Here is an 18963-nt window from a genome sequence, read left to right as displayed (position 1 = left end):
ATTGCAAAGACCCTGGTAACTCATTTATTTATTTTCTTAAGGAGTCGAGTCTCTGTTATGACTCATTTTAAAATCAAGTATATCTTTTTGTTGTTGTGACTGTTCATTTTTGTGCATGGTGCATCATGAGCAGTAAAATGAGGCTTGAAAGGTACTCAAGCTTTGTGCCATGGCAAACCCAACAATCGTTTTGACTAGATTCTGAGGAGGGAGAGTACTTTGTTGCAGAAGAGGATAAACACACACAACCTTGCTTACATATTCCTTGACAAGTAATTAAAAATTACTCATCTCCCGAGTTGATCAACAGTGCAAATAAAACACAAAGCATCCACAGGAGGTAAATTCAGAGCTACTCAGTTAATTGGGTTGTGTGGCGTTTTAGTCAGGCAGCCTTTTGTCACTTGGCCTCTACCTTGCTGCATTCATCTCTGGGGCTGTGTCTACATAACTGAAATGTGGCAAAGCAAGGGAAGGTGCTGGAGCTTTCTTTTGGCACTCTGTGGATTCTGTCAGGTCGTTCCCATTACGTCTCCAGGACATTTCCGTGTTGGACTCTCATGGGCTGGAGAAGGGGGAGTTGTATTTGCATTTTCAGCAACAAGAGATGAGTTATCTAAAAAGTCGAAAATCCCCAAAACTTTAGAAAAAAATCACATTAAATCACTTTTGTTGTTGTTTAAAGTGTTCACAAAATGACATTGTTCATGTGAGAATTTAAATATATGTTTTAGAAATAAGGGTAGGTATTAACCACGTTACACTGCAGAGTGTTCTTTGTTGTAAACTGAAAGATTGACTTAGTTGAGGCATAATGGAGTGTCATAGGCATAATGCTGGGTCTAGGCATAGACATGGAGCAATGACGCATTTCCTGGCAATTTGGGGCTGCACAGAAGAGCCAGAGAATCAAGACTTCCAGCAGGAGGTCAAGGGGAAAAAGCAGGGTAACTGATGCTCCACAGGTCTGCTGTGAGCTTTTGTCTCGGTCTCCCTTTTCCTGGGGTGTGTGTTTGTAGCACGAGTGGCCCAAGGGATACTCCTGTAAGGGTACAAATGACCTGAGCGTGTTGTGTACGGCCGCTCTCCAGCTCTCCCTGTGTGGCAGGAACACCTCTGTGATCTGCTGTGATGGATGAGCCGGCAGCAGCGCGGCTCGGCTGTTCTGGGGCAGGGTGCCTGCTGCAGCTTGGGATTCGGAAGCAATTAGGATCTGATTAATTTTATTTATTTATTTAAATTACTCGAGAATTGCTGTGTTCCATCATTAGCCTTGCTCCCACTCAAAAACTGAGCTACTGCAGTCGCTAGAGGAAATCTTGCAACCCGTATGCCATTTGTTTTGAATGGGTGTCGTGTTCTGCTTTTTTTCTTTACTGGTAGCCAGTCGCAGGAAGATTGCTTATCGGGATCGTTATTTTAGATGTCAAGATCTTATGGTGAAATCAAATTGGAACGTCTTATAGAAGTGATAATAAAATAAAAATAAAAATGAAGAGTCCGAACCAAAAGGCTTTGTTTGTGGCTGTTCCTTTTCATTTTACGTTTGTCATCTTACTCTAAGCTGACCTCTGCAGTGACAACGATTCATTAGCCGTTCTCCTCCAGGAGTTTCCTAAACCCATAAGCCATGGCTCCGCGGCACCGTCCGGTCTCACAAAGCTTCGTTGCCTGGTTGCAGGGCTCTTGACTTACTCCACTAAATCTCCTGGCCCAGTAATGAGCCTTTCCTACAGAAATGTTGTTGACACATGACCTGCAGGACGTGGCTTGTAGTAGAGAGTGAGAGTTATGACAGTCGTGTTCCATATTTTTGCATTTCCATACAAACATGAAATATAGCCACGCTGCTGCTTGGAAATTGTTTTAAAAATAAATATGTCAAAGCAGAGAAGAGTCTTTCTTAAAAAAATTCAGGGGGATTTTTACGGTGAAATGCTCCCATGGTAAAGAGTTTTTAAGTGCTTTGGCTGCGCGGAGGTTTGTAACTGAGGGAAAATGTCTTCACTGTGATTTTATTTCATTTGGTTCATGTGCACCTCAAGGAACTGTAAGTGTCGGTGACCTACGCCAGCTGAAAGGGCTGTAGTGCAGTAAGATTGATTAACTGCTGCCTGAAAAAATTGTAGTTTTCTGTTACTTTCTTGCTGCAGTCTTAAATATTTTATGGGAATACAGACAGATTTTTGTGACGAATGTATGGTAAAATATTTCTGACGTCGAATGCCGGAGCAAAAGTCATAAATAACTCTCCCTTTCACTTTCTTTAAATTACGGATGTGTGAGTCTTTGTCATAATTACATGTGCCAGTCTGAGATTTAAACGCATTACACTTTATACACTTGACTTATGAAACGCGCATTAGTCTTTGAGGAGGTGGGACAAACCTGACACTTCCTAGTGTAGCACAGATACCGTTCGATTTATGCAGTCCTCCCTTCATTCCAGATGGTTATTGATTACATAAATAAGTAGGTAATTTTTCTCTTTCAGAACTTCGCAGAAAACACTATGAATGAGCTCCTTGGCTGGTATGGTTATGATAAGGTTGAACTGAAAGATGGAGAAGATATTGAATTCAGGAACTACTCTGCAGATGGGGAAAGCCGCCAGCACATTTCTGTTCTCAAAGGTAATGAGACTTAATGTTTCTGTATTCGTGCAAAGAAGGATTAATATCTTGACCTGCCTAATTGGCGTGGGCTGGGAAGCATGTTCTGCTGCTTGCTTTGGGGTTGATTTATGAAAATATCTGAGTGTCTCCTAGTAAGAGGAAGCCAGTAGGGTATGGGAAAAATCACTTAACTAAGCTGCTGTTAGTAGGCACTTAGTAACACGTTTTCAGAAATAATACCTTTTGTTTGTCAGCTGAAAGTCACGTAGCAATAAGCTGCTCACTTCTGGATAAAGAGAAAGCTTCTTCTTAGTGGTTTGGATTTAAGGAAACCCTTTTACTTTCAAAACAAAGGCTTTGGCCCAAGGCTTTTTAAAATGCCCATAGGTGTTGAGCTGGGATATTCACAACGTGTGCAAGAATCATCATCAACACTCGTAACAGGGTCCTTAGCCGTGTTTGTAATAGGCTGTTCTGCAAGTGCTTAGAAGTTCTCAGTTTGGGACGCTGCTGGATCTTGACGCAATGCAACACAAAATTACTCAACGTGCAAATTATGGGACTTGACTTTCTGTTGAGCAGTTCAGTTGTTGCCTTCTGACGCCTCAGTCCCAGCCAGTGGGTAGGCAGTTGTGGTCAGAGGGAGAAGGAGAGCAGGATGTTGCCGGATTTTGGCTTTCCCAACAAGATTTTCTCACAGATGGGGTAAAGAGAGGAAATGGCAGAAGCTGTTACGCTTTTGGAGCTCCAGTTGTCACTGCGTTTGTGGCTGGCAGCATATGGGCTTGCTTTCTGGTGACAAGTAGCAGCACAGTATTCAATGAGTGCAGCAGTTAGCGCTGAGACCAGAGAGACCAGCTCTGAAAGCAAAAACAAAGGTGGAAATCAGAGGTATGGCAAACCAATCTAACTGTGTTAAAAGTGAAAATTTACACCTTCTTAGTTGTACATTTACATTGGTGATCAGTATTTCTATCTCACTGAAAACACACTGTTGTTAAGCCACCTTCAAAGAAATTTGTTCCAATGGAGTGGTAGGATTCATTTGTTTATGCTTTAATCAATAGATCTTTTATTGAATTATTTGTGACTCCAGCCTATGCCTAATGAAATCTGTGACATACTTTTCTTTATAGGCACATGATACAAATCATATGTTTTATGTACCAAACAAAGATGTCGAATAGCTGTGCCAGGTAGAGATTTTCAATGTATGCAGTCTGTTGGAGAGGAAAAAAAAAGAAAAAAACACCATGTTTCTTTCTCTGAGGGATGGGAGAAGAGACAGTGATAAGAATTAAGCCCTACCCCATAGATACCTGAGGTGCATGAGAGGAATTCCTATAAATACAAATCCAAAGGTGCTTTGGGATTAAAGAATTAGGACCATAACTGTCATCATTTTATGCACACTTTAATTTCAATATCTTATTCCTTTCTTTGAAACCTTTCCACTGCTGCTACTCATCATATTATAGAGAGAGGAGTAGGAATTCTTTTCTTTTTCAATCTATGCTGCTTGCTTTGGTGAAGCGACAGCATGCAAACTGCGATCATCATGAAAACAGTGGAGGTAAAAGAAAGATCTTTGGCATCATTGATTAAATCAGGCATAGTAGAGTTAGATATGACAAAATAATTTCACCTCTTAGAAAGACATAGTTGTGTTTAATGAGAGTTTGATTTAAAAAAAAAATTAAAGGATCATTTCTGATAAATACTGAAAAGTATCCATTTGTTTAAGGGGAAAGTATCATGGTTTTTTTTTTTTTTTTTTTTTTAAACTTATCTTCTGTGTGGTCTTCTTGTGCTGGGGTAATTTAGTGAGCAGGTCAGTGAGAATACGTAGGGGCATCTAAGAAATACACTTGTCATACTGTACAATGTGTTTTTTGTGTTTTACAGAAAATTCTTTGCCAAAACCAAAATTACCTGAGGACAGTGTTATTTCACCATACAATATAAACACAAGCTACCCAGGGCTTGCCACGGGAAATGGACTTTCAGACTCACCAGCAGGGTCAAAGGATCACGGGAATGTACCTATTATTGTCCCATTAATTCCGCCGCCTTTCATAAAGCCACCAGCAGGTAAATCCTCCTGAACATTTAAAGATGTTGGTTGTCATTGACACGGGTCCTGAGATTGCTAGGTTATGGCTTATTTGTAAGAGTGCTCTAGTAACCAGTCGCAGTGAACTTCAAGGCAGACGGGGGGGTAACATTCTTTGATAGTATTCTTGAAAAACAATTGCAACTGCAGTGCCAACAGACAGTCTCTCCTGCTGCTTGTGACAGTCTGCGTGCTGGATTGTACTTCCTCAGCACTTCAGCAGCATCTACTTTTATATATATATATAGTGTTGATGAAGAATCAACATGATGAAGATGTTGATACATATAAAGTGTTGATGAAGAAAGCCTTTAAGTAAATTAATGGAAGATGATTAAATTAAAAATAGGCTCCGGGGGGGAAATGGTGCAAGAGACAAAGCCATCAAATCAATATTGTGTCTTTCTTTATATCAGGTTAACAAGCTGTATAATCAACAAATATACAGAGTAGCATGGGTAGATCAGTATCCACGGATAGTATAGGTGGAAAGACTATAATCAGAAATAGATGAAAAATACTCACTCATGTTGTAGGCTTACAGGAAAAACTCCAAGAGGAGCAATCTCCAGAAAGAGATCCTTCTTCAGTGGTGGTCAGCCCTTAAATGGGGTTTAGGAGAGGTGCAGCCAGGGTCCACCCCTTCCAGTCACACATTCACATAGGTGAATTGCCTTCACCTGTGCTCCCAGGGCTGACTCAGTGCTCGCCTCAGCTGATCAATCAGAGATTCAGGCCGTGATTCAGCAGTTCCCATACACAAGCTCATCCTGGGAAAACTGTCTCTTGGTTCCCACTGAAGTCCCTGACCATCGTCTCTTGAGGGTTTATTATCTTAACTCTGCCCAGGAGTCTGCACCAAAACGTTTTACATTTTCATTAGACTTTTATCGGGGGTGATTTCATAACATGCCATTCCTCAGAGTTTGTGTGAGAGATGATTTATTCTACTCAGCATGCTGCTTACCATAATCCGTGAAAGTAACTTGTAGAGCTCCACTAGGGTGATTAATTGCCACGTTATTGTCTGCTGTTGTACACAACACAGTATTTGCTGCAGTTAGGTAGCAGTGGGCTCAGTCCTTCTTCTGCCAATGTCCCTGGGTGTCTGAGTACTCAGAGGTGACCAAGGTGACCTGCAGCACCCACTGGAGGTGCTGGCATGCACGGAGCAGCTTTGTGGCAGTGTCCTGCTGGCTGTGAGGACATTTCTCTAGAGGCAAAGCTGTGCATGGGGCTTGGTGCCACGCACTACGTGGTTAGTGATGGTAAAATACTGGCGGGTCCAACAAAGGCTGGCCTGTTGATAGCGACATGACAGATACAGTGGCCCCTCCCAGGTTATTTTGATGCCATTGAGTTTTTTTCTCTAAAGAAGTATACTAATATGCTCTGAGTAATTTTCAGATGTTACCCAATATGCACTCTCTGCCAAAGACTTTTCATCTATTTTATATGATATTTACTAATTACTAAAGCTATTTGGGCCCATTCCTGCAGCCTTTACACTGCTAAAGATCTCGGGCCATATGGGCTGGATCCTCAGCTGTTGCAGATTTGGCCCAAAAGCTCTAATCAAGGGCTTGTATCATCCCGAACTATTTTCTCCCTCCAATCTGAGTCATGAATGAATCCAGAATGTTGAATTTGTGGTATGTGGATGCAAGGCTATAACATGTGTTGTGCAAATGGCCACAGTGACTGGATTTTTATGACATCAAATAGGCAGGAGGAGATGGAACAATGAAGTAGAAAAACAAATTACTGCAACAGTAGTTAAGTGGGCATGGGGGCCTTAGCCAAGTCAAGTGCCTTCTGTTCTTTGCCCATCCACCTATCACGTGTGATCCTGTGTTCAGATGTACCAGTAAAGGTAGCACACACACAAGGCTTTTCATAGGTGTTTTCCATCTTCAGGTTTTTACTTCTTTAGTTCATAGAGAAAATAATTGTTTTGCTCACATAAGGGATGTGAATGCATAATTTCTGCCTCCTCTGACTTTACCCTGTGATTAGTAATGAGCGCTAGATTACCACGACTTCTGAGTAAATGAACGTATTTATCTCACCTTTGTTTTAGAGTGCAGAGTTTGGAAGGTCTGGAGGGGGAGGAGAACCACAGCCTTTGTGGGTTTTGCAGTAAGCACCAGTAGTAATTGTTGTGTTTTATCTTAGGGCGTAGGAGCCCTAGTCATGATCACCCCAAAGAGCCTGCGGTACGGTGTCAGGCAAGAAGCAACGGGTGAATACAAGCAGAAAAGGGAGTACAAAGGAACTAGAAGAGCCCGTGTGCAAGGCAGTGGTGTTGGCACCACACTTTTACACCGTTTTTTGGGCACTACATCAAAGCAGAGAACTTCAGAGTGATGCAAAGCTGGGCAAGAATAACTGTGGGGATGTTTTCCCCCCTTTTCTAGCATATGGGACAAACTAGGGAGCAGCACAAAGGTGCTTATTTGAACTGTGTAGGCAAATGAAAAGGAATGTTGTCAGTGATTGCTTAAGCTGAAAGTCAGCATTTTCAGTGTGGCTGGGACAGCCTGTGAGGGACCCGCTGAAAGAACAGGCGCAGTTTATATTGATGGAGTTAATAAAGAAAGAAAGGGGACAGAAGGGAGCAGGCAGAAAAATTCTGAGAGAAGACTTCAAGGTTAAAATACTGGGCAGAGAAAGGGATCTTTGCAGCATGTTTTGCATGGATAGGCGTAGTGCAGTGGTACATGACAGAACAGAGAGAAAAACAGGAGGTGGTACACTGCAGTGGCTGAGACATGAGATGCTGAGAGTTGGGATGAGCTCAATCTTTGTGGATGGATGGGGAAAGCTTTGGGTGTCGTTCAGGGAAAAAGTTAACAAGATTAAAATCTAGCTTAAAAGAAAGTGCCGACAGATGAAAATGATATCTGAATTGTGAACCTGAAGGACAGGAAAGATGATGGTGCAATCCACCGTTACTAAGCAAATGATACGGAGTGAACACTCAGGGAAAAGTTATTAAGACTTTAATTCTTGCCATATTGGTTTTGAACTGAAGGGTCAGCGCCCGTAAAGAAGTGTCAGAGAGACAGGCAGAGGCAGTCATTTGGACAGCAGAGCAATGATCTGGAGAGGATAAGCAGATCCAAGAAACAGCCACAATGAGTTATTAGTTGAATAATTTTTGAAGATAAGATTCTAAGAGGTAAGAGGGAGAAGAGAAAGAACAAAGCACTGGGGATGCTCGCAGGAGCCTGAAGGGAGAAATAAGAAACATACTCTGTGAGGTGCACCGATGTAGCAATTGCAAAGATAGAAAAATCACTGGGGGAAGATATATCTTTCCAAGGAGACGGATATGATTCTTAGTATCAGCAACAGCTACCAGCTGAGGAAGGAGTACTTGTCCTGATCTATGTCTGGAAGCAGTCAGCAAAGATTTCAGCAGATTAGATCTTCCTTGAGCCTGCTGGAAACCGTTGAGTAGCATTCTATCTACACTCATATTTTAAATGAACAGGCTAAAACTTCAAATAGTTAACAAAATTACCTTTTTTCCCTCATGTTTGTTTTATGTTTTTTTTTTAATTTTTCTTTTTATTTTTTGGAAAACCAGATGATTTTGAGCAGCATGACTACAATACATCTCCAGACAATGTTGCACTTTCTCTTTCAGTCAAAGGACACATTAGGTAAAATTTGCTTATACAGTCCTAGGAAACATTGGAGTGTCGCCTGACCAAATATAAACAGCTCTAAATATAAAGGTACTGTCTCTTTGCAGTACCCCAAGATTATACCTAAACAAGCTGAGTTGAAGGCATGGGCCCTGTGTGATGCACGGTACATCTACAGACTCAGATTGCGGCCTGTCTGTGGAGGTTATAAATTCCTCTTTGACAGAGCTGCTGACACCACCAGGCAGGTTGGCCGTGCTCAGGCAGAAGTCAGATTAAAACAGGCTTTATCAGTCAACATCAGCCATCTGACTTACATCTGAAGGTAGATATGGATCCAGTGCAGTCTCCAAAACGTTGGTTTAATGAATAGTCTTCTGGTGGCTGATCAGCGTTCCTCCTTGCTGCCTCCACTGGTTGCAGCAGGTTGATGGCAGCAGCAGGTCCTGTGTAATCTTCAGGGGTTAGTCTCAAGCACAGCCCATTGCAGCAAACTGATATTTCTGCTTGGTGTTAGAACCATCTTGCTTTGTGCAAAGCAGCCTAAAGAAAGTATTATTTTGGTTATGCAGAAATGGCAAGGAAAAGACATGCAGTAGCCAGGAACAAGCTGGAAATAAAAATACCTCCACAGTTGTGCAGGATATATGATCACAGTAATCAGTACCAAGCATCCTAACTTGTGTTCTGCGGTCCTCAGTGCCAGGGGGGAAATCTGTGAGGGTGCTGGGTGACTCTGCCCTTTTGATCTACAACCGTGGCTGTCTGTTGTGGATGCAGGGCAGCCAAGGTCTAGTCTTCTTGATTTTAGAAGAATGCAAAAGAAGAATGCAAGAAACTCATTAAATGCAGCCAGGAGTGTGCTTCCTCCTTCCTGGCACCTGCTGCAGGATGTGATGTCTCCATTTCCTGGTCGTTGGCTTATTTTCCCTTGAGAGCCTTGTGGCAATGCTTTGGTAGAGGAGGATGACTGCTGTTTGGCCTGGCTTTCGAGAAAAGGCATCAAGCAGAAGTGTTCCCTCCCCCACGTAGGTGCAATGTACAAATTACATCTGCTATCCACAGCGCTGCAAATGAGCCCCAGCTCCCCGCTGTGCAGCACTGCCAGGGGGTCACTGCCAGAAGTACTTCCAGTACTGCATCCCTTATAATACAGGCAAGGAAACGGCACGTTCAAAGACTAAAATGAGTAATGAGGTACTTTATAGAAAGGAATGAGTGATTTTCTGCGTTATAGCTTAACATAATGTTAGAATCAAGGTTTACAATCCTTTGTACACATAGGTGCACATGAATAACTTGGTGCATCAGCCATACAACACGTGGGATTCAGCAGAGTCCCTGCCTGAAGAACGCTCTGGAGCTGCATGCTGTAAACTCTATCAATATTTAAATTATATTGGAGGGATCTGAAAGCATAAAAGATTTTTAAATGGTAGTTAGCAGGGCAGTAAAGCCGAATCCCATGATTATCTGTCTGAATTCACCAAGGAATTGGTTCTACGACTGCATTACCAAGTAGTCTTATTCCAGGCAGAACCCAGTGGCAATTTCCCTTAAATAAAGACCATATTATCAGATCTAATTAAGCCTATACATTGAGGAGACTTTAATTTTACTGCACTCTGGATCCTTTTTCAGGATTTTCCAAATCTTATTCCAGTGTACAATTTCTGTAACTGCAGGCTTAGCTCTCTAATAAAGACGACCACAACCCAACAGTTATAGTCACTACTCTTCAAACACTTTCTTTTGCTTTTGGTTTGAAACATCATCAAACTTATACTGATTGTAGAGTTTTAGTGCCTGTGTTTTAAGGTGTCAATATTTGTTCATATGCCTGCCCTATATAGACCACTGTCAACGCCTTTTGCTCTCTGTGGAGGACAAAGTGTTTCCTTTGTGCTATAAGGAAAATCACAAAGTATACTTGTACTTTATGCATGTACTTTAATAGCATATATTAAAAATGCCTGGGGAATTCCACCTCCATAAGCCAAAATATATGCTTTTTCCTTCGCTTATTTCCAACCTGCCTTAAAGCTGATTTTTATACGGTTCTGTGTTCAGTTCTTACCGAACTGTGCGTGAAAATATGCCTCAACATGGACATAGAAAACATGGACAAGTTGTGGTTCCCCCAAATGATTTTTTTAAGAGGTGGGACACTTGATTATTTTAGTAGCATAGCAAATGTTAAGAGACTCTTCTTTCTTTTGTAGACCTCCTGAGATATTTCTGTGGCTATGGCTGCAAAAAGCTTTCTGTTGTAAGCCCTGTTTTTTAATCTTCCTCTCACAATTACGTTTTCCAAAGAACTTGTTATACCTTGAGTTTGTCACAGACCCCATCTGTTTAGAGGATCAGCGCTGAAGTGCTATTAACAAAGGGTTCTGTGGAACTGTTGCATGAGTTGCATTTGTTCATTTTTAGAATTTAAGTTTAATCAGATAAAGCATCTCAGATATAAGAAAAACGATGGGAACAGTGCTTCTGCCTCTTGTGGGAACATCTGCCTCAGGAACTGCGTTGGGTTAAAAAAATCTGAACGTGTGCTACTTGGTCTCCATCAGTGAATAGTCAGTTTCAGGAGAGCCAATTGATAACTCAGAGCTAACCATTATGAAATCCTGGCCTATCGCTGTGGAAACCGCAAACACTATTTGTTGATGCTACAGATGTCAAGTTAAGATCTAATTTATTTGAAAAGGGAGTTTTTCAGCTTTTCATTTGAAAGTAGTAATGAAAAGAGCTATAAAATTTAAAGATGTGTACTGATAAATTGAACATGGTCCCCAGCATGGGGCTAAGGGCCATTCTAGTGGATTCTTTAAGCTTCCCTCCAGAAAATCATAAAATCATAGAATGGCTTGGGTTCGAAAGGACCTTAAGTATCATCTGCTTCCAAAGCTCCTGCCATGGGCAGAGTTGCCAACAACTAAATAAGGCATTAGATCAGGCTCCCTGGGGCCCCATCCAGCCTGATCTTGTACACCTCCAGGGATAGGATGTCCACAGCTTCTCTGGGCAGCCTGTGCCAGTGCCTCACTGCCCTCTGAGTGAAAACTTTCGTCCAAACATCTCATCTAAATCTCCTGTATTTTATTTTAAATCTGTTCTCCCTTGCCCTGCCACTGTCAGGCTGTGTAAAAAGTATTTCTCTCCTGTTTGTATGCTCCATTTAAATACTGGGAGGCCGTCTCCATACTGCCTTCTTTTCTCCAGGCTGAACAAGACCAGCTCCCTCAACCTGACTTTGGAGGAGAGGTGCTCCAGCCCTATGATCATCTTCATGATCCTCCTCTGGACCCTCTACAACTGCTTTACATCTTTCTTATGCTGGGGGTCCCAGGCCTGGATGCAGTACTTCAGATGAAACCTCACCAGGGCAGAGTAGAGGGGAATAATTCCCTCCTTCTCCCTGCGGGCCACCCACCCAGACAGCAAAAATGCACTGCTGGCTCATATCTAGCTTTTCATCCACCAGAACCCCCAAGTCCTTCCCTGCTGGGCTGCTCTCAAGGAGTTCTTCTCCCACTGTGTATACATATCTGGGATTGCCCCAATCCAAGTGCAACACCTTGCACTTGGCCTTCTGTTGATCCTCATTAGGTTCAATTGGGCCCACTTTTCAAGCTTGTCCCTTTAGATGGCATCACTTCCTTCTATTGTGTCAACTGTACCACTCAGCTTTGTGTTGTCTACAATCTTGCTGAGTCTGCACTCTATTCAACTATCTAGGCTGTTGATAAGGATGTTAAAGAGCGTTGGTCCTGTTGGGCAACTGTTAGGTCACGGTGATTGAGCACCTGGTGAAGGAATGTGTCTGGCCTAGGGAGCACAGGAAAATTGCTTGCATCTGTGCTCCCACATGACCCCAAGGGGTAGGCCCAGAGTGGAGCCACCTTGGACTCATATAAGGGCCAGCCTGGACCTACACTGTTTCTTGTGAAGGAGTGCTGCAGAGCCAGAGATCCCCTTCACCAGTTGGTGAGTTTAGTTCTTCTTTCTGTATGTGACTGTTGGCTCACCTGCGAATACTTTACCTGATATCACCAAGAATCTGTCAGAAACAATTTCACTTCTTCATAAGCAGAGTAGGTCCTAAGGCTGACCTCTGTGTGATACCATTCAAGGCTGGTCTCCAACTGGACATAGAACTACTGACCATAACCCTCTGGCTGTAACCATCCAACCAGTTCCTTATTTATCCAATAGTCCACCCTTCAAATCCATTTCTTTCTCAGTTTTGAGATGAGGATGTGGTGCAGCACCATGTCAAAGGTCTTGCCTTTGGCATCAGTTGTCCTTCCTTTGTCCACCGATGCCACCACTGTCACAGAAGGCTACCAGATTGATCAGGCATGATCTTCCCTTGGTGAAGCCATGCTGGCTGTCACAGGTCACTTCCTCATCTCACATGTGCCTTAACATAGTGTCCAGGAGGATAACTGAGATCCAAACTCCCGCTGTCAAGTGGCATGCAGTGGGGTGGAAACATGCAGTTAAAAAAAAAGAAAAGAAAAAGAAGCAGAAGTGGTGATGTCTGGCTCTGATAGCTGCAGAAGAAGGAAACTCACGTGCCAGGAGGAGTTGGGCTGTAGGAAGACATCCAGGAGGATAAGCTGCTGAAATATTTCTATATCAAGTGACAAACACAACAGATTCCACACAGATTCACTTACTTTGAGATCTTTGCCCCAGACCCTGCATCCTTGTGGTCTTTCTTCCACTCACCATCACTGTTTCAGTACTGTAGGTGGGCACCTTCAGGAGTAATTTTTTCTTGCCAGAACAATTGAACATCTCCTGCTGAATTTCTTGCAAGTAAATATGGAAAGTGAGATTTAGGAGCACCTGTCCAGGGATCATCATAATGCTTAGAATGAGAGCCCTGTCTGCATTTAGTGTTTCTGGATTCGTTAAACTAGAATTAAAGTTGAAAATGCGTATCAGAGAGTTCAAAACAGTATTAGCAGAATGCTGCAGTCTTAAAGTTAGTAAACTGATTGGGATTTAACTCCAGAATTGCAGGGATTTTAGGATCAGCTTTCTAAGCACTGCAGGCCGTGCTGGTTTGCCTAGATAAAGGGACAGAACTATCCATGATGGATTTGCTCTATTGTACTCTTCGCCTTCCTCCCCTTCTCTCCACCTCTCCAAATTATGGTTCCGTATAAGATCGATTAGTCTAAACCGCTGCTCATTGGCTTTAAGAGGAGCAATTTTCTGCAGCTCCTTCATACTAGTTTGAAAGGAAAAAAAACCCACCAAACATTCTGCTTAATTAAGACCTAAAGAGGCGGTGCAAACTTTTGATGATTAATTGGAGCATGCTTTAGACTGATGCATATTTAGTTATTATAATGTGATAATTTTATCTTGTTATACAAACTGCTCCCTTTGGGAACATGATTTAACACTGCAAACACACCATGTTTATTGCATTGTTCATTATGAAAAATACACAGGCAAAAAACCACAAGGAGATGTATCTGAATAGTATCTGTGCGGTGGGTGCAGGGAGTGCTTCTTCCACCTGTAATGACACAACCCAGAGGCACTAAAAGCGAGGCATTTCAACTCCCACAATAGCTCTTCCTATGAAGCTTCGTATGAAGAGTGGAGAACTCACAAAAGGAGAGGCTGGAAATTCAGGTCTTGTGCTGTATGTGAAAGGAATACGTCTTTCTATTACCTGATGTGATTATAGGGAGTAGCAGTGCGGATATTCTGCTGAAGGCTCTCCCGTTACTATTCAGTGTCAGTATGCCAGCTCCTCTTCATCCTACCTCTCACAGGTGTGACAAATCTGAGAACATACTCAGCATAGTACAAGAGCAGCTCATAAAGTTGCAAGGCCACAGGGAGAGGAAGAATGCGGTTGATTAAGAAAAATTTGCTTTCACTTCAAAATGATCATAGAATCATAGAACGGCTTGGGTTGGAAAGGATCATCAACTTCCAGCCTCCCTGCTTCAGGCAGGGTTGCCAACCTCTAGATCAAGCACTAGATCAGATTGCCCAGGGCCTCATCCAACCTGGCCTTGAGCACCTCCAGGGATGGGGCATCCACAGCCCCTCTGGACAACCCATTCCAACATCTCACCACCCTCTCAGATCTGTCCTAAGACTTGCAGATGTTATTTTTGTACTTTAAACCGTGGTCAGCCTAGCTATGTGAGTCCTGAAAGTGATGCTGAATGATCTTTATCAGCAGAGCTGCTCCAGCGAGCTCGTATGATGGACGTGGGCATGCTGTTGGGGTGAGCTCATGTCACTCAAGCTGATATGCACAGTGAGGCTACCAGCAAAGTTTGTGTACGCAGGAGAGCATTGCCGATGTCGTACACCAATGCAATTATTGTGGATCGGCTTTCTTAGTGCAGACCTGGCCTAAGAGATTTTAGAAGAAAGATTCAGGATGCAGTCTCAAGCTACTCCTTTTGAAATTCCCCGCTGCCCTGCATTCTTGTCCTGGGTTTTTCTTGCTGAGTGTTGCAGATACCGGGATTTGATACATTTTCCTGAAAGAAGGACGAGAGTCTGGTAAAGTGATTTTTAAAGAATTTGGCCGTATGAGACAAAGGTCTGTGAAAAAGTGAGAGTAGTCTTGAATTGTAGATTTGAATTACCAAGTTTGGATTATTCCAGTTTGTGTTTAGGAAGACTGCAATTAAATCACTGGCCTTTGGCTTTCCTTATTTCACACAATCTTAATGGCTTTTTAAGCTTATTGCTTCGCAGTGCTGTGGATTGCAATAGTAGAAATACATGGACTATTACTTTTCTGTTAACGTAGCAGTCCTCTTTTCCGGTCACTAAGCTTAATGCTCTGTAGTGAAACATCCCTCAAGTGCTTTCACAGCTTCTGCTCAGATCATTGCTGCAACCAGTGTCAAGAAGGAAAGCACACTGCCTGGTCTGGACCATTATGGTTGTCCATAGCTGTCACCCACACACCCTGCTGCGTCAGCCATAAGGGCATGGCTCTGTACCCGTCAGGAATGGGCACTTTAGTTTGCTGTTCTCAGCTCCACTGGAAGCTAAAAGAAAGGAGTTGGTTTTAAAGCAAATTCTCCCCTCCCAGCCTGCACAGAACTTTTGTTGGTGGTCCATAGAGAATTAGTCACACAATATTGAAAGTTTTCCTTTTTCATCTGATGCGCTGCATTACAAGAAGATGCAGTTGCATCAACAATTTGCGTGCCCTCTACCTCCTTCTGAAGTACTGCTGTTTGCTGCCTGCTTTACACGGCTATATGCAGTTCATCCTCATGTTGCAGTGTTCCTATGCCTTATGAATGGAAGAGGCATCTACTTTTATTATTGCTGTTACTATGAAAAGGACTATGTGGCGTGTGACTATTTTTTGATGGTGGAGGGAGAAGGGAGTGGAATAGAGAAATAATTGAAGTTATTTGTATTTAGGCAGGCTCTTTCCCTCCCTTTCAGCTTTCTCCTTTTCAAAACAATGAACATTTTGATTAATATTGATGATGCCTTCTGGATATCAGCTGTCTTTTCCTGGAGGTGCAGGCAGTAGCTAGAGGTAGATAGTGGGCCATTTTCTGCTGGGTTATGGACTGTCAGCTCCATGGATCACATATTAAGTGATGCTGCTTCAAAGGGTTCTCCTTGAGGTAGTAACAAAGTTGTGCAGGGCATGAGGAGACCACAGCTTGACCAAGGAGGTGCCTCTGCCTGCCCACTGCTCTTCTTGCCTGGGTCTGTATTAAAGGGAGCCTTTGGCAAAAGGAGGTGGGTTGAGCTTTACTCTCCTGCAAAACCTTATGCAGGGAAGTTGTAATGTGGCCTTTCCCTTTACGCAGTTGCTGCTGGGATGCTCTTAATTGAAACTGAACAATCTAGTGATCGTTCTGATCGTCCACAGGAGGCAGTCAGTGTGTGTCAGTGGTCAGGAGTTGAGTGGTAGCTGATGTATGTCCCCTGTTAAGTTGTGCATGAAAACTCCTGGCAATCCTGGTGGCAGAGCTCTGTGCTTCTCCCTCAGGTCTATGCCCATGACGAGGTAGCCTACTTCAAAACAAGGTACTCCAGCACCTACTTGGCCAGCTCTGTTATTTTCTTTCCTCATTAATGACAGTTGTTCTCACCAGTAACAAGGCTGTTATAAAGTTATCTCTGGTAGATCTTCCAATTTCTGGAGATAAAATACTTCTTGTCAGTAGGAGAATATATGTTGCTGTTATCTGAAACAAGGGGTTGCCGGCTGTTTCCTTTGGCTCATAGGAGCTTCACTTGTTAACAGTGTATTCAAAGGGCAAGTTCAGCCTGTAAGGAATGGCTTTATTTTGGTGCAAACACAGCTGAATCAGGGCTCCTTTGTGAAAGCTTGGTCAAGATAAGAATGGAGAGAAATGCTGCTGTGCCCAGCTAGGATCGTTAGCTCCAGGCTGGTGCAGGGAGGTGCTTGCAGACCTCTTTACCCCCTCTATAGCTGGTGGTTATCCTGTCCAAATTGTTGTGTTTTCCCTTGATGTTCAATATATTACAGCATTTATAATATTGGCAAATCCTGCTCTGAAGAGTGAATGTTAAAATGCATTAAGCACAAATCTATGTTACAACTCAGCCTTAAATACAGTTTTAAAGGTAGACAGTCTGATTAAAACTAAAAAGGTCATTTTTTTGTTAACGCTGTACAATTTTATTTGTAGCTATAAATCAAAACACAATTTGCAGAAGGAAAAAAGTTATTAAACTGGCACTATTTATTCCGTTAAGGTGAATAAAATGCAGCACGTAGTTCTGAGTTATGAGGGCCGGGGAAAGGAGCCAAATCACTCCGCTAAAAATTAGTTTGCCAATAATTTTACAGAACGATGACAGCGTAGCTTCGAAAACAAATCCTTTATAGGGAAATGGGATGGCTGCATGACAGACTCTCTGAGCCATGAATTCTCTGCTGCTCAGGGACGAGGCACTGCTTTAACAATTAGTCTTTAGGGACTTTTTTTTCTCCAGCAGTTAGACAATGGCAGCTGCCTGTAACTGAAAGGTCACGCTGTACAATAGACTGGACATCAGAACTGAAGAATTGTGGGATTTAAGTCAAAAGATTCCTGCTAACTTGTGGCAGTCATCTGTCTTAAGAGGCTTAACTATTCCCTGCCTGTGAAGCGGGGTGAAGATGATGAATGCACAAGAACCCTGTTAGGACTTTTGCAGTATTCCAGTTGTACATCTCAGATGGCAAACACCTCATATTTGTAGCATGTGATTGAGAGGAGCTTGAAAGAGGCTCAAGGGCTCTGGATTCAGATTTGACTGATGAGCACGAAGACTGAGAGGTAACCTGGCAGACCTCACCAGTGCTGCATCGCCCTTCTTGCTCAAGTGCAGGTTTTGGTGACTGCTATGTTCCAATGAAAGCTCCCATTTTGTACATCAGTCATTATTTCAAAACAACACTGCAATGGGATGTTTCACTTCTTATTTAGCGGAGAGCTTTTGTTAGAGACCTCCTTTGGTGCAGTACCACCCAGTTGCTTTTTGTCACTAGCTTGCTGAGCAGAATATCCGAAGTGCTCACTGCACAGGGCTGTAAGCAACAAGAGCGAGGCATCAGGACTTACTAAGCCTCTGTTCTGGTTTGCCTATTTACTAAAGACTTGTGCACCCTTATATACATGAAAAAAACTCGAGGCATCCAGAGCTTTTCAGCAATGCACCATTTTTAAGCTAATAATCTTTTCCAGCCATCCTAGAAGCTCTGCTAATCTACTGAGCCAGGTTAACACAGGTCGCCAGCTGCCTGTGAATGAGCTGGTAGTGGCAGGCAGGCTCATTTCTGTTCCCAAACGTTAAGAAGGTTAGAAATGGGATGAGCTGGTGCTGGTTGCGCTAAGACTAAGTGTGCAGATGTCTGAGGAAGGTGTTTGCATCTCATGTAAACATTGTTCTTATATTTTTGTTGTAGAAGATGATGTGTCAAATGTACAAATAATGTGTGCCTGGTGCCAGAAAGTTGGAATCAAGCGCTATTCCCTGAGTATGGGAAGTGAAGTGAAATGCTTCTGCAGCGAGAAGTGCTTTGCAGCTTGCCGAAGAGCATATTTCAAGAGAAACAAGGTAAGAGAAATAAGGAAAGATGTAACCTGCATAGACATAGCTTTAACTGGCCCAGCCTGGGTCTCATTTAGCATCTAACAGAAGCTCTTTTCTTTCGTTTTCTGTTTCACCCAGTCCCTCACTTTCCATCTGTATTGTCTGTTGGACTGTCAGCCCTTTACTAACCTTGTTTCTTTCAGTTCCCTTCAGCCTGATGCTTGGGTTTTTTAGAGAATCAGAGAGCTTAGATAAACATCAACGGGAGTATTCCAGTCCCACAATTTGGCCTCAGGGTTTCAGGATGGTTGCTGCACATACACCACTAAGAGGAGGCATCATGCAGATATAGGAGAGGGTGGCTGTGTGTGACAGCCTCAGCCTTACCAGGCAGTGGGAGCTGTGTCACCAAGTCCCATGGCAGTGAGATCATGGCTGTGCTTTTAAAGCCTAAGTCTGGGTCCCATTGTGGCAGAGGACATCTGCCTGATGCTAGTGAGCTGTAGTTTCA

At 42.9% G+C, this 18963-nt stretch overlaps 1 protein-coding gene and 1 long non-coding RNA gene across 3 annotated transcripts in view; one reads left to right on the top strand and one right to left on the bottom strand.

Moving 5' to 3' along the window:
* The window catches only part of SOBP (sine oculis binding protein homolog), a 110573-nt gene that overhangs the window by 6549 nt on the left and 85061 nt on the right, over nt 1-18963 (top strand). For both annotated transcript variants that reach the window (NM_001398094.1, XM_040697152.2), the window contains exons 2-4: nt 2495-2633; nt 4521-4706; nt 18325-18476. In NM_001398094.1, coding sequence (NP_001385023.1) covers nt 2495-2633; nt 4521-4706; nt 18325-18476 — 477 coding nt within the window. The remainder of the gene's footprint in view (nt 1-2494; nt 2634-4520; nt 4707-18324; nt 18477-18963) is intronic.
* LOC121110216 lies at nt 1217-5310 on the bottom strand. Its single transcript, XR_005858287.2, has 2 exons — nt 5254-5310; nt 1217-3475 (listed from the first exon to the last, which is right to left on the bottom strand). It is a non-coding gene; the product is annotated as an uncharacterized LOC121110216 (long non-coding RNA).

The sequence above is a fragment of the Gallus gallus genome, chromosome 3, assembly GCF_016699485.2.
Source record: "Gallus gallus isolate bGalGal1 chromosome 3, bGalGal1.mat.broiler.GRCg7b, whole genome shotgun sequence".
Lineage (NCBI taxonomy): Eukaryota > Metazoa > Chordata > Aves > Galliformes > Phasianidae > Gallus > Gallus gallus.
The sequence above is the reverse complement of the archived record's forward strand: the minus strand, read 5'-3'. Positions and strand labels throughout refer to the sequence as shown.